The sequence below is a fragment of the Leuciscus leuciscus genome, assembly GCF_965113295.1.
Source record: "Leuciscus leuciscus genome assembly, chromosome: 6".
Taxonomy (NCBI): domain Eukaryota; kingdom Metazoa; phylum Chordata; class Actinopteri; order Cypriniformes; family Leuciscidae; genus Leuciscus; species Leuciscus leuciscus.
In genome coordinates, this window is record NC_138730.1 from 7,735,171 (window position 1) to 7,750,870 (window position 15,700).

Consider the following 15,700-nt stretch of genomic DNA (forward strand, 5'->3'; position numbering starts at 1 on the left):
TTGACAAGCGTCCTTGACAGGGCGGCCAGAGCTTCTTTGCAGCTCAAGTCGGCGGCGGTGTGAACGTACAGTTAGCTCTCCAGTTAGAATATTGGCTTCTTACTGACCCTTTAAAGGGATACTCCCCCGAAAAATGAAAATTGTGTCATCATATACTCACCCTCATGTTGTTTCAAACCTGTATGAATTTCTTTCTTTTGCTGAACAGAAAGGAAGATATCTAGAAGAATGTGTGTAACCAGACAGTTTTAGATACCATTGACTTCCATAGTAGGAAAAAAATATACTATGGAAGTCAATGGTATCTAAAACTGTCTGGTTACTCACATTCTTCTAGATATCTTCCTTTCTGTTCAGCAAAAGAAAGAAATTCATACAGGTTTGAAACAACATGAGGGTGAGTATATGATGACAGAATTTTCATTTTTCGGTGGAGTATACCTTTAAGAAACACAGAACTCACTCTTGCACTCACACTTACAATCTCACACACACACACACACACACACACACACACACACACACACACACACACACACACACACACACACACACACACACACACACACACACACACACACACACACACACACACACACACACACACACACACAACTCACTCACTCAGATATGTGGTTTATGAGGACTCTCCATAGGCGTAATGGTTTTTCTAATGTACAAACTGTATAATCTATCCCCCTACACTAACCCTACCCCTAAACCTACCAATCACAGATTTAGTATGTTTTTTAAGCCGTTTGGTTTAGAAGGACACATATGTCCTCATAAACCATGTTTACGTTGTAATACCCATGTCATTATACACATTTGTGTCCTCATAAACCATATACAAGAACACACACGTCACACACACACACACACACACACACACACACACACATGCTCTGACAGGAGGAGGACAGAGTAAAGGTACACAGGACCTACAATTTCCACACTTTTATTAGCCCCGGGTCTAGCCGGACAGCCTGTGTGTGTGGGTGTGGGTGTGTGGTGTGGTCATTGAAAATGTGTTCAGATATATATTCTTCACAGAAAATGAGCCAAGGCCAATGAGTCTGAGTTTGAAAAAATAATTAATCGTATAATTTTTCTCTTGATAAAAAATGAAACTGGGTCCTACAGACCCGAACACCATACAAGGGTTAAAACGACACTAACGAGACGCTTTACAACACAGCGTACAAAACAAACATTTTATATATTCTAATTAAATGAATACTTACAATCACAGAAATAATGTCCTTGGCGATGGCCAATTTGCTGCCGCCGCAACTGCTTTTTTTTTTCTTTTCTTTTTTTAAACAAAAACCTTTATTAATATAACAATAAATTGCTTTAAAATATTCAATCACAATTACATTGGTTAGGAAACTAACAGATACAGAAGAGGATGATGATACTAGTCTAAAGACTGTAATGTCATGATGCAATTGTCAGGATTACTACACGACTGTAACATGTTTCCTAAAATGCATACGTTAAGTTGCAATCCCTAAAATGTAATAGGAAAAAATGCAGCTTTAAATGAAGATGAGAATAAAAAATATTTACACTGAAAAAAAAAAGAAAAAAAAAAAAGAAAGAAAGCTAAGTATTGTACCTGTTTTTAGTAGAACTACTACTAGATGAACTACACAACATTGTTACTAACTTTTCAAAACAGTGAATTAATATAATTCGTGTTGCTGAAGAAACACCTTTTTCCCTTCTGGAGGATGTGTGAAAAAAAGAAGAAAAAAAGAATCATTGTTATAAAAAAAAAAGAATAACAACAATGTTTGATGGAACAATTAACAAAATCTAGAAAATCTAGAAATGTTCAGCATTTAAAGTCCATTTGATGGCCTGCAAGACAATCAGAATCCGCTCTGAAACAGAAGAGGGAGTCTTGTGTGGTACAAGACATATTCACTGAACCCAGAGACTCATAAGCAGAAAGCTTATGTGGATTTATGGTGCGGAGGGCTGATGGAATTCACGCAGATCAATCCTTGCTGGTGACGTCATTAAGTTTCAAAGACTCTTCCCTAGCTTTATCCTTCTTGTCCCGTGCCTCTCCCTCCACGTGCCACCCCACCATTAGCTGGTACACAATCACACCAATAATGGATCCCAGGAAGGGGGCGAAGATGGGCACCAAAAACCAACACTGTCTGGTAGTAAAGACTTCACCACCCCAACCAGCCATGGCGGTGAAAAGACGAGGCCCGAAATCCCTAGCTGGGTTAACTGCATAACCGGAAATGAAGCCCATGGAGAGTCCAATGACAAGAATGCTGAACCCCACCGTGAAGGCCTCAAGACCTTGGGGGATCGGGTTGTTGTAGGGGTCCACAATGGCCAGGACGCAGACAATAAGAGATGCAGTGCCTATCACCTGGTCAAAGAATCCATTTAAGATGGTGAGATGAGGGTTGGGGTATGTAGCAAAAATCCCAGCAGTGGCTTTTGGCCCAGTTACAAGCAACAGATTTGATTCTCCTGCAAACTCATACATTGCATCATGGTATTCAGCAAAGATAATTGCGGCACCCAAGAAGGATCCAATTGTTTGAAACAGAAAGTACACAGGGAACTTTCTCCATTTTTCACGTCCCAAGAGGCAGAGAGCAAATGTAACTGCTGGATTTAAATGTCCGCCTGACACCTGGCCGCAAACCAAGATTCCAAGGGTAGCGGCAAACCCAAAAGCAAGGTTTATAGTGAGAAAGCGTCCGTGAGATCCTTCACTTAGTATCACTTGAGCCACTGCACCACAGCCAAACATCACCAGGATGAGAGTTCCCAAGCACTCAGCCAATCCCTGGCGCAGCAGCTTGTTGCGGATATGGAAAGTATGTGCAAGCTTATCCAGCATGGCCTTCTGCCAACCCATCTTTCAGCCGGGTGTTGATGTCTTCCTCTGACTCAAAATTACGTGTTCAGCAGATGGCAGTAATATCTTCAATACAGCTGAAAAATAAGTTGGATAAAACAAGTCAAACCTCCAAGAAGCAAGCGTTTGAATTTTTGAATAGATAGATAGATAAGAAATAGTAAGTTTAAAATATTCTGGTTGACCACCCAGCGTGAGTTTTTCAAGGCGACCAGAATGTTACTTTATGGTTTCCATGGTGACGCGTCATTGCTTGTCCCGCCGCAACTGCTGCTCGTGTCCGAAAGCTGAATCATACGTGTAACAGCTGTTCTAAATAAGCTACATCTGATTGGTTAATAATAATCCTATTTCAGTATCTTGCCGCACTATTGGCTCGACTGATATAGTAGGCAACCGCGTTTGCCTGCATATTTACGGGTCGTGCAATATAATTTCGGGGGAACATGTGCAATAAATGGGAGTGGCAACACTTTTCATATCGTTGAGAATAAAACAACCGTCCCAACTTTACAAATCCAGGTTCTCCCTCCATGGGGATCATCCATTTCGAAAAGTAAAGCAGATACGGAACCTCGACCCACGCGAGATGCAATGCGATTGGTTGCTGGACCAGCCAATGGAATTAATATGTGTAATATTAATAATTAAAATTGCCTAGTCATTAGATTTGTGAATTCTTTTTCTGAAAAACTAAATTATATCATTAATCTTTTAATTATTTTGGCGAAGTTTTATATCCATAAGACAAAAATAACTCAAAAGAAACCCTCCTATATTACCTTTTATAACACTGATCTCACAATATACTTAGAATATCTTTTAAACATGAGATCACAAAACAAAAAGCTTATAAAAACAATACAAATTTTAAAGCTTTTCAAATACATATAACTGCCCTGATATTATACATTTTAATTTCTGTATTTATTATTTATTTTATTATTATTATGTACATTTATACTTTAGTTGTTGTTGTTATTCTTTGGTTTATACATTTTGAATTGTATTTACAGTGCCTTGTATTCATTTAGTTTTTTGTTGCATTGTAGGCTACTTGAAATGTTTGTAATTTAACTAAATAAATAAAAAGCACAATATGTTATGTATACCATACGTAATAAGATATATTTCTAAAATCAATACTTTCAATATTATAATATTATGGGCCCTATTTTAACGATCTGAAACGCAAGTGTCAAAGCGCAAAGCGCAAGTAACTTTGTGGGCGGGTCTCGGCGCTGTTGCTATTTTCCCGGCGGGATAAATGACTCTTGCGCCAGGCGCAAATCTAAAATGGGTTGGTCTGAAGTAGCTTCATTATTCATAGGTGTGGTTTGGGCGTAACGTGAAATAAACCAATCAGAGCGTCATCTCACATTCCCTTTAAGAGCAGAGGCGCTTTTTCCATAGCGCATTGCTATTGTAACGGCGGATTTGCCAGACGCGCGCCAGGAGCGGTTCACAGCCAAGGAGAGCAACGCTCTCGTCACGGCCGTAAAAGAGAGAAGTTACATTGAAATGGAGAAACCCACCCAAATTAACTTCGGTTAAACACGCGTATGATAATTTGGGTAAATGTGTAAGCTAGATGTATGCTTTTATAATAAATTATCTATCTATCTATCTATCTATCTATCTATCGTAATAATGTATGATTTGCAAAAATGAAAACTGCTGCTTCTGTGTAGATGAGAGAATCAAAGTGCGCGTTGTGCACACGCTACATTGATTATGGCCAAGCATGCGCCCTTAAAATAGCATATGAATAACATGCGCAACGCGCCACTGACTTTAAACTATTTTTTCCTGGTTAGTGGCGCAATTGTTTTCTAAACCTGCAAAATAGCAAGAAGAAACGTTTGCGCCGGAACACGCCTCCTCTTTGCGCTGAACCGCCCCCGGGAGCGCAAGTGTATTTCCTAACTTACCGACGTGCTTCTGTGGAGGGAAAAGTCCGCTTTGCGCGGGTGCAAAATAGGAATGATACATGCGTCGGTGTACAAAGTCACTTGCGCTGGGTGCAAGATAGGGCCCTATATATTATATGACGTTACTGTCACAAAAATAGCTTTAATGGTTCTGTTTTTTTTTTTTTTTTAAGCAAGTCTGGAGGCTAATGAAATGAAACAGATGAGAATCATTTTCCCATCTAAATACAGTTGATTTTATTGTAATGTGATGAATCAGAAAAATAAACAAATATAACATTCGCTTAGGCTGTTTTTTAAATGGACCAAAACAAAGTGAAACCAACGTAACAATTTGAAGTGACCAGACCACTGACATTGATAATAAATATTATGAAAAAAATATATAAGATGGCACCACAAGACGACGTTCACTTGCAGAGCAAATTTAGCACGTTTATAGTTAACTCAACTGGGTAGCAATTGTGAACAATTTTAATAGAGAATTCAAAAATAATTTGGATTTCTTCACCACTACTACTAACTGGTTGGATGGTGTATTAGTGATATTGAAAGCTGATTGGCCTTGATATATATGCGGAAAAGGGCCAATTTAATTATTAATTTATATGATGTCCGATTTATTCTCTCTTGTGCCTTTTTGCGCGCATTTTCCTCGGGTTTTAATAATAAAACTGGTCTGAAAGAATGAAAATCATATTAAAGAAAACGTCAACATTAAAGGTGCATTGCGCAAGTCTCTGAGTTTTTGCAGAACTATGCCCCCTCTGGCGGCAAGCAAAACTGCAGCCAGAAGTGTGCACGATCACGGACAAAAGTTTTCTTTTTTTTATCTTACGTGGAGTTTGCGTTGGTGTTTGAAATGAACTACAAGCCGGTCTCTTAGAATCCATCTTCTACGGAGAATGGCGGCGAATACACAAACCTGCCAGACAGCCAGGTGAGCGTGCCGTGAACGCGCATGACGTCACGCCCAGTCTAAAATTCCGGCCCGAATCCCTCTTATTTATTTTACTTTACAGGATTATAGAGACAATCTCAGTGATCAGAGAAGGGCTCATTCAGCCCATCAGGCAATTGTTTAAGCATGTATGGGTTAGAAAACGGGTATTTTTAACATGAAAAGTTGCTTAATGCACCTTTAAGGTTGCAATTATTTAATAAATCAGAGTCGATGTGCGCGTGCATGCGTGGTTCGAATTTTAGTTGCTATGTAGGTTATGAATTCTGACTGCATATATATGTAGCGCCCTTCTCCCTTCGATTTAAGTGGGAGGGGCCCTGGGTTAGTTTATTTTTAGATCTCTCTAAGTAGCCTCTGAATATTATTTAACTTTATTTCAATAAACCCTTATCTTCTCAACTGGTGTGCTTAATAATAGACTAAAATAACCACAGAGTCTGAAGTAAAATATAAACTTTTAGTAGTTTACTCAAATAAAAAAACCAATAGCAATTGGAAATAAAATAAAAGTTAACCCTTTAAAGTTTTACAATAAAAGGATATTTTCTCCTTCAAACTCAATCAACAATTTACAAATACAACACTGTATTAATATTCCGTATCACTCTGGTGATTTATATAACAGATAAACTAATAAGATGGACAGTAAATACACAAAAATGCCCCAAATATCACCAATGTGTCGATTAGTATACTCTTTGTTGTCTCAACACAACGGTTACGGCTCACATAAACATTCTCCAACAGTAATCAAAAACACTCGGGTGTCAATTCAAATCTAAATAAAATAAATACCCTGTTGCAGGCCTGATACGATGCTGGGGTTCGTTGAGGCACAAAACAGGTTGCCGCTTCACTCAATGAGTAACCAAAATAAACAACTGTCTTACCGATCGTTAGTTCGAGCCGGCTTTCATGACGCACACACTTCTAGCACGAGGGGGATTGCGGTCCGATTAACTGAACCGATCAGTGAACTCGTCCAACGCTGCCAGAGGAACCACTGAGAATCCCTGGTATCTCAGGGCGCTATCTGGGATGTCTTCTATGGATTGGGTAAGAGAGACGATTCACGGTAGTTTTCCACACACGCGATCTCACGTCTCTCACGTGTGATAAGCGCGGTTTCTTGAGAATCGCGCTACTCAGTCATTTGATAATCAAAGGGGAAATTACTATCCCCACACGTTCAAACAACTTTTTACCAATTTTAAATCAGTTCTCGTATGGACAACTGTCCTAAAATGGTATCTTTTATCAAACTAGTACTCAGACACGATCGATCTTCCAGCCATCACTTCTTCTTCCCGGACGTCACCCCCGTTTCCGCCCCCTCAACGTTTAACCAATCCCAGCTCTTAACAGTGGCAAGTACTTTTAACTCAACACATAATCATATGTTTTCCTTCCCTTTCAATGAAAATAATATTATACAAAGAAACCAATACACATACAATACATGTATATAAATAAAATATTAGAAAATAATATTAAAGAAATATTACTAAACCAAATGAATACCCAAACTATATGAATGAATTTCAACCGGGCTTCACCCTCCCCCCTTTAAATGTCTGGATGTCCCCATACAGACTAGTGGACTACCTAATATTTCCTTTTAGGATCTTACCTACACTACTGCTTTACGTTTCTTGTGATTGACTTTTTTGCCTATTTGAATTATTACTCCTCTGTGAACAATAGTTAGGGGCTGATCTCTTGACTTCCCTGGCTCGTCATAGGTGAGTTTAACAACTGGCTTTACTCTCCTTTTTTCCCTAACTGGTTCACTTTCTTCCACTTCCTCGCTTGTCTCTTCTTGACTTTCCTCTTCATCTTCTACAGAAGAACTGGACGAACTCGAAACGTCGCTCTCTGCATCCTCTTCATGTACCAATTCTTCTTCCTCAGTACCACGGCCTTCATGGAGCAGGTTCCCTTCCTGGTCTACCAATTCTGACTGGCTGGGCAAAGTGTCATTCTTATTCAGCGTTCCCTCCAGATATGATCTGTAAGGTTTTGAAACATTGTATTCAAACTCAGAGGAAATCTCAGAAGATGATATATCTTCATTTGTAAGTGCGGGAGCATCAACATCCGTTCTTTTCTTCCTCCTCACTGGGTTTCTCTCCACTTTGCTCTGTGGCCACCTCACAAGTTGCCCTATGGGTAACAGTTGGTCTCTGTGAAGTGTTCTGACCTTTCCGCTTCCTGTTTCAGGTTTTACCCGATATACTGGTATATTTGGGAGTTTCTCACAGACTACATAAGGTACTGGACTCCATCTGGTTTGAAGCTTGTGTTTACCTTTCAACCCTAAGTTCTTGATCAACACACGATCCCCAGAATTCAAGGATTGAAATGACACTCGTTTGTCATATGATCTTTTATTCCTTTGATGGACTTTGTCAGCCTCTTCCGTTGCTAACTGGTACGCCCGTTTTAGATCTTTCTTCATATTGCTGATGTACTGTGAGTGTGACATATCATCCATCCCATCTGGTGAAGTTCCAAAACAGATGTCTACAGGTAGCCGGGCTTCTCTCCCGAACATCAGGAAATAGGGCGAGTACCCAGTAGCATCATTCTTGGTACTATTATAAGCATGCACCAAGTAAGGTATCTGTTGGCTCCAATTTCGTTTTTTCTCAGCATTCAGGGTCCCAAGCATAGCTAAGAGGGTACGATTGAACCGCTCAGGCTGCGGGTCACCCTGAGGATGATACGGCGTTGTCCTTGATTTTCTTATACCAAGCAGGTTCAACAACTCCTTTATCAGCCGACTCTCAAAGTCACGACCCTGATCTGAGTGAATGCGTGCTGGTAGGCCGTAATGAATGAAGTACTTCTCTACCAGTATTTTAGCAACAGTAAGAGCTTTTTGATTCTTACTGGGAAACGCTTGTGCATAACGTGTGAAGTGATCGGTAATTACTAACACGTTGCCCAAACCTTTTGAGTCTGGCTCCACAGAAAGAAAATCAATACACACTAAGTCCATCGGCCCACTACTCGTTATCTGATGCAATGGGGCAGCTCTTTGACATGGACTCTTACGAGTAATGCAAGCTCCACAGTTCTTGACATATTCTTGCACATCAAGAGACATCTTGGGCCAATAGAATCGATTTCTCAAAAGTTCTGTAATCCTTTCTAACCCCAGATGACCTAGATCCTCATGCATGGCTTTAAGAACTACTTCTCGGAACTTGGTGGGCAAAACCAATTGAAAGAATTCTCGATCAGACTTTTTGGTTACTCGCTGAAGCAATCCATCTTTCATTATTAGTTTTCCAGCTTCATGCCTCAATGCCACCACTTCGGGATCTGTTATTTTGCTTGACCACTTTCGTTCCTTCAGTGCAGTTATCGCCTGTCTCACAGTCGGATCCTCGTTCTGAGCTTTAATCAACTCTGGTTGAGACAGCAACTGTAAAGAATTAAGCTCCAACCTGGTGGGATAGGCATAAGCTTCTGGTATGGACTCTGGAGGGGCTCCTAGCTGTTCCACATATCTGGGATTGTCTTCCAAAGACACCTGAGAACTCACCCGCTGACATATGGACTTTACACCAGACACAGGTATGTCCCTCCACTTATTAGCCTCATCCTCATCCACGAATCTTCTGGACAACAAATCAGCATCTGTGTTGTTCTTTCCAGGTCTATACTGAATGCTAAAATCATACGTAGCAAGAGCTGCTAGCCACCTGTGGCCTGTTGCATTCAACTTAGCAGATGTCAACACATATGTGAGTGGGTTGTTATCGGTTCTGACATGAAACTTGGCACCATACAAGTAATCATGGAATTTGTCCACAATTGCCCATTTCAATGAAAGAAATTCCAGCTGATGAATGGGGTACCTTAGTTCTGCTGGTCTCAATTTTCTGCTTGCGAAAGCCACTGGCCGCAATCCTTCAGGGTGTTCTTGATATAACACAGCCCCAAGGCCCTTCAAGCTAGCATCCACATGAAGGATGTACGGCTTACTGGGATCGGCAAAGGCTAAAACAGGAGCATGTGTTAAACAATGAATTATCTGTTTAAAAGCGGACGTGCAGAATTCATCCCATCGATCTCCAAAGGGCTCTGATTCCTTGAAGTAGGTCATGCTCTTTTCTTTGCCTGCCTTCTTTCCTTGTTGTGTCGGCGCATAGCCCTTAGTAAGCTCAGTCAACGGCCTAACAATGGAAGAGTAATTGGCAATGAACCGCCGATAGTAGCCACAGAATCCTAAAAAGGATCGCAGGGATTTCAGGTCCGATGGTTGGGGCCAACTGATCACAGCCTCAATTTTGTCAGGATCTGTTGCTATTCCATCCTTGGATACTATGTGTCCAACGTACTTCACTCGGTTCTGGCAAAAATGACATTTGTCAATGGACACCTTTAATCCAGCTTCCTCCAGACGATCCAGTACTTTCATGAGCCTCTCCTCATGCTCCTCCAGAGTCCTTCCAAAGACGATTAAATCGTCTAGATACACCAAGACTTGGAGTAGGTTCATGTCTCCGACGACTCTCTCCATTAGCCTCTGAAACGTCGCCGGCGCTCCAGTGACCCCTTGTGGCATCCTCTCGAATTGGAAAAATCCTAAAGGGCAGATAAAAGCAGTTTTTTCCTTGTCGGCTTCTGCCATGTCTATCTGATAATAGCCACTTCTTAAATCGAGAACGGAAAACCACTGACTACCTGCTAGACAGTCCAGTGCATCGTCAATTCTGGGTGTTGTGTATTGGTCGGGAACAGTTCTTGCGTTCAGGGTCCGATAATCAATACACATGCGGACTGCTCCATTCTTTTTCCTTGCAATCACAATTGGGGACGCATATGGGCTGCGAGACTCCTTAATAATACCAACAGTTAAGAGATCTTGTAGATGTTTCCTCACATCGTCTATATCTGCGGGTGCTAGACGCCTGGAGCGCTCTCGAAAGGGTCTTGAATCAGAGAGCCGTATGTTATGCTCTACTCCCTTAGCGTGTCCTACATCCCATTCGTGAAGCGAGAATACTTTGGTTCTTTTGCTCAACTTTTGTTGCAGTCTCTCCCTCCATTCTGCTGGAATGGATGAATCCCCAAAGTTGAACAGTTTTGGATCAATCATCTCATCAACAGTTTCACTCACGGAAGAAGGGCTAACTGGGTCTGCTAGGTATAAATGGCCAAGGACAGTTCCTACCGGAATGGTCACTTCTTTCATTGATTCGTTTTGCAAAGGCACCAGTAACTGACTGTTTTCCATTGCTTCACTTGGCACTATGACGGTTTGTACTAACACTCCAGCCGGAAGTGAAGTCACAGAAGACGCATCTATCATGAGTACTGCTTTCTCAAGAGGCTCTTTCATTTCCACCTCACATTTTGCACACCACTCACCTCTGGGCGAGAGACTCAGGGGTTCAGGACCTGGCCACCTCACACATCCGACCGCATCATCCAAGTCAAAAGGTATGGTAGCTGTCGAACAAGATGGAATATCCTTCTCTAAGGTGGGCTCAATTTTTATACCCAAGGTATGCGCAATATCGGTCCCTGTTGACTCTTTACATAACTGGGCCAAACGGGTGAACAGACTGGCGTTTGTGCCAATGATCACAGCAGTCTGATCAGGGCTTGTAGGACCAGGACAGATCAGTGCCAGAACTGAAAGACTTTCTGAGCCACCAGTAGCTTTCTCTAGGAACTCAATGTTCACTACTACATACCCTATATACGGATAACTGGAGTCACTTAAACCCCACACAGCCAACCCAGACACAGGATGGATGGGAACCTCAGGTAGATATTTTCTGTACCACTTGTCAAAGATTATGGTCACTTGAGACCCACTGTCCAATAAGGCAGAGCATGGCTGTCCATTTACACGCAACTGTACAGTAGAGGGGGGTCCTATCAGTCCTTCTGGAATTTGCTTTCCACAAAGTGAACTAACAGCACTCTTTTTCGCTGAACAGGAGGTGTTGCTCTTTTCTGTTTCTGCAGGCATTTCTTTTTGTCCCCATTTCATTTTCCTGTTTCTCCGAATCAATTTTTGAATGACTTTATCCTTATTCTCAGGATTTTGACATCGTGGGGCAATATGCCCTTCCTCTCCACAGTGGTAGCAAAAATACTCTTCTGAGTCATTGCACTGCTTTCTTGGACTTACCAGTGGTTTCTTTGGAGTACTGGCATTCAGGGTGAGAGCTGAAACCCCTTCTTGGTGACAGTTTTTCCCTGTGACTTTCCGTTGAAGGCTCTTCACTTGCTTCTTAAGAAAAGCAATTTCTCCTTCCTGTTGAATTTCACTGGCATTTGTTTTTAGACTGGAGGTGGGTTTGTGTTCTACCACGGGCTGAGTTACCATTGTGGCAAACTGGGACTTTAACTCTTTGATCTCAGCTTTCAGAGTTTGAATCTCTTTCTGCTTACCATCCGTTTCCACACTTGTACTGATTTTTTGTACCCTTGTGGTCAATTTTGCACGAGAAGCTTCATATTCCTCTTCAGCCCGGATTTCGCTTAACAGCTCAAGAAATGTAGGAGGTTTTGTCTTTCTTTCTCGGAGTCTCAAATGAAGCAACATCATGTCAGCACCAACGGCACCTCTCAGAAGTTGCTCAACACGTACTCGATCTCGTAATTCCGCCGTTATGCCATCCCTCTGAACCACTTTGGTTAGAGCACGCTCCAGTCTCCTTAAGAAATCGGACAATTTTTCTCCTACTTGCTGCTGCAACAAACGGAAAGCGAAATACAAGTCATCACCTGACTCTGCAGATCCAAACGCTTGCTCGAGGGCATCCAAGTACTTTTCTGGAGTAACATCAGTGTCAGAATCACGCACAGCTTTGACGATTTCTAATGCTGGGCCTCTTAAACTCTCAATGATCCTCCTTTTTTTCTCTTTGACAGGACACTCGCTTTCTTCCACCATCAAACATGCTTGTTCCATCCAGTGTTCAAACGGTTCCTCGCCTGCAGGAGTAGGTATTGCTCCAGAGAACATCCTCAACCGTCTATAACCTCCTACTTCACTTGAAGTCTTTCCAGTCTTTTCTAACAGATCTCCAACAGCACGGATAATAGCATCAGGCGAAGAGTTTTCGGACGCAGAGGATGAAAACATGGCCTGAATATCCTCAACTTTTTTCCCTTCACTCTGAAGTAGGGTGTGCACTTTTCTAGCAAAGTCCTCAGAACTAGTACCAGCTCCACTTGAGGTGACAATTTTCCAAGGTTCTGCTCCAGAAACAGGCAAGACTTCAGGGGGTACTAATTTTGGATCAATTTTCTCTTTACTCTCACAGAGAACAAGGAAACACTTGAGCTTATCTCTGAACATCCTTCCTCTTACTCGTACGCGGCCCAAGCACTTGATTGTTTGCATTGTCTCTTCAACCTGTGCTATATCCAAATCTTCAGGTACAATAACCATTAACGCATGGTCTTCATTCAATGCTTCTCCCCTGCACCAGCCCCTAAGCTCTTCTCTAAACTGCTGCATTTTGAGTTCTTTTTTTTTCTTTTTCTCTAACTAAAAAAAATTAAGGGTATATTTTTGTCACTGTGCAAGCTAAATTATATCAGGGAAACTATAAGATCCCAGCGGTGCCTCCATTTATGTAGCGCCCTTCTCCCTTCGATTTAAGTGGGAGGGGCCCTGGGTTAGTTTATTTTTAGATCTCTCTAAGTAGCCTCTGAATATTATTTAACTTTATTTCAATAAACCCTTATCTTCTCAACTGGTGTGCTTAATAATAGACTAAAATAACCACAGAGTCTGAAGTAAAATATAAACTTTTAGTAGTTTACTCAAATAAAAAAACCAATAGCAATTGGAAATAAAATAAAAGTTAACCCTTTAAAGTTTTACAATAAAAGGATATTTTCTCCTTCAAACTCAATCAACAATTTACAAATACAACACTGTATTAATATTCCGTATCACTCTGGTGATTTATATAACAGATAAACTAATAAGATGGACAGTAAATACACAAAAATGCCCCAAATATCACCAATGTGTCGATTAGTATACTCTTTGTTGTCTCAACACAACGGTTACGGCTCACATAAACATTCTCCAACAGTAATCAAAAACACTCGGGTGTCAATTCAAATCTAAATAAAATAAATACCCTGTTGCAGGCCTGATACGATGCTGGGGTTCGTTGAGGCACAAAACAGGTTGCCGCTTCACTCAATGAGTAACCAAAATAAACAACTGTCTTACCGATCGTTAGTTCGAGCCGGCTTTCATGACGCACACACTTCTAGCACGAGGGGGATTGCGGTCCGATTAACTGACGGCCGATCAGTGAACTCGTCCAACGCTGCCAGAGGAACCACTGAGAATCCCTGGTATCTCAGGGCGCTATCTGGGATGTCTTCTATGGATTGGGTAAGAGAGACGATTCACGGTAGTTTTCCACACACGCGATCTCACGTCTCTCACGTGTGATAAGCGCTGTTTCTTGAGAATCGCGCTACTCAGTCATTTGATAATCAAAGGGGAAATTACTATCCCCACACGTTCAAACAACTTTTTACCAATTTTAAATCAGTTCTCGTATGGACAACTGTCCTAAAATGGTATCTTTTATCAAACTAGTACTCAGACACGATCGATCTTCCAGCCATCACTTCTTCTTCCCGGACGTCACCCCCGTTTCCGCCCCCTCAACGTTTAACCAATCCCAGCTCTTAACAGTGGCAAGTACTTTTAACTCAACACATAATCATACGTTTTCCTTCCCTTTCAATGAAAATAATATTATACAAAGAAACCAATACACATACAATACATGTATATAAATAAAATATTAGAAAATAATATTAAAGAAATATTACTAAACCAAATGAATACCCAAACTATATGAATGAATTTCAACCGGGCTTCATATATTTACACTCGAACCGGTCGCTGTCTGGGCGTGCGTGCATGTTATGATTCGAATGTTAGTTGCTATGGCGACGCGTTTTATGAATTCTGCGATCTGCATGTATCTCTCTGCTCAACGATCGACCGCTGTCTGTTGGTTGAGAGACGAGGCGAATTAACAGACTGACTTTTGCGGAGAATTTTCTGGCCGAAACTTGCTACTTTGAAGCTTTTCTGGATTGCTGAGAGGAGACTTATATTCTTGAAGGACATCGGAGGATATATACTTTTTGAAAGCGTCATATAATTTCTGATAATACTTTTATTTGATAGTTCTTTTCTTATTTTAGAAGTAACGTTAGTTTGTTTGATATTTTTTTCAGGGGAGTAACGCTATTTCTGAGGATTTTCTATTGTATTGTCTTGTCTTGTATTTTGTTCTGATTTTCTTGCAGGTTGGCGATGGCTCGTAATCGCATGATGGGTGGAAGAGGAAGTGAGTGCTTTAATTTTTACTTAATTTTTTATGGTGTGTTGTACAATGACTGACTGATCCCATTTGATCCCATTTATTTGATTCATTGCATGTGAAATAAACTTGAATTGAATTTGAGTAACTTAACTGAAGTAAAAATCTGTAATTGACCACAGACATTGATTATTGATTATGATTAACGTTATGTGATATGTGAAATATTCCATCCTTAGAGCACTCCAGATCCAGGAGAGCTGCTTTCGGTCAGACGGCTGGTCGGGAGGTTTGGAGGCCCGATTCTGATGACCGTGATCAGGATCCGCTGCCCAGAGATGGACAAAGTAAGTTACAGATACTTCTGGTCAAATATTACTCAGTTACAAGTAAAAGTTGAAAAGACTGATTTTTACTTGAGTAAAAGTACAGAAGTAACGTTACTTGTTTTTAAAAGTACTTAAGTATCAAAAGTAAAAAGTAAATGTCAATGCATTGTTTTATTATTGTTTGTAATACTTACAGTACCTTATGCCTCTGAATCTATGCCTGCCTACCTACCCACCCTCAT

General features: G+C 41.0%; 1 protein-coding gene and 1 long non-coding RNA gene across 2 annotated transcripts in view; one reads left to right on the top strand and one right to left on the bottom strand.

The window, feature by feature from the left end:
- The window catches only part of LOC309502060, a 37,268-nt gene extending 21,791 nt beyond the window's left edge, over positions 1-15,477 (top strand). Inside the window, exons 3-4 of the long non-coding RNA XR_014207111.1 lie at positions 15,116-15,156; positions 15,369-15,477. This is a non-coding gene — a long non-coding RNA (uncharacterized lncRNA). The remainder of the gene's footprint in view (positions 1-15,115; positions 15,157-15,368) is intronic.
- LOC309501997 (aquaporin-3-like) lies at positions 1,415-2,949 on the bottom strand. Its single transcript, XM_082174311.1, has one exon. The coding sequence runs from the start codon at positions 2,894-2,896 to the stop codon at positions 2,006-2,008; it is 891 nt and encodes a 296-aa protein (XP_082030437.1). The 5' UTR covers positions 2,897-2,949; the 3' UTR covers positions 1,415-2,005.
- Positions 15,478-15,700: the final 223 nt, after the last annotated feature.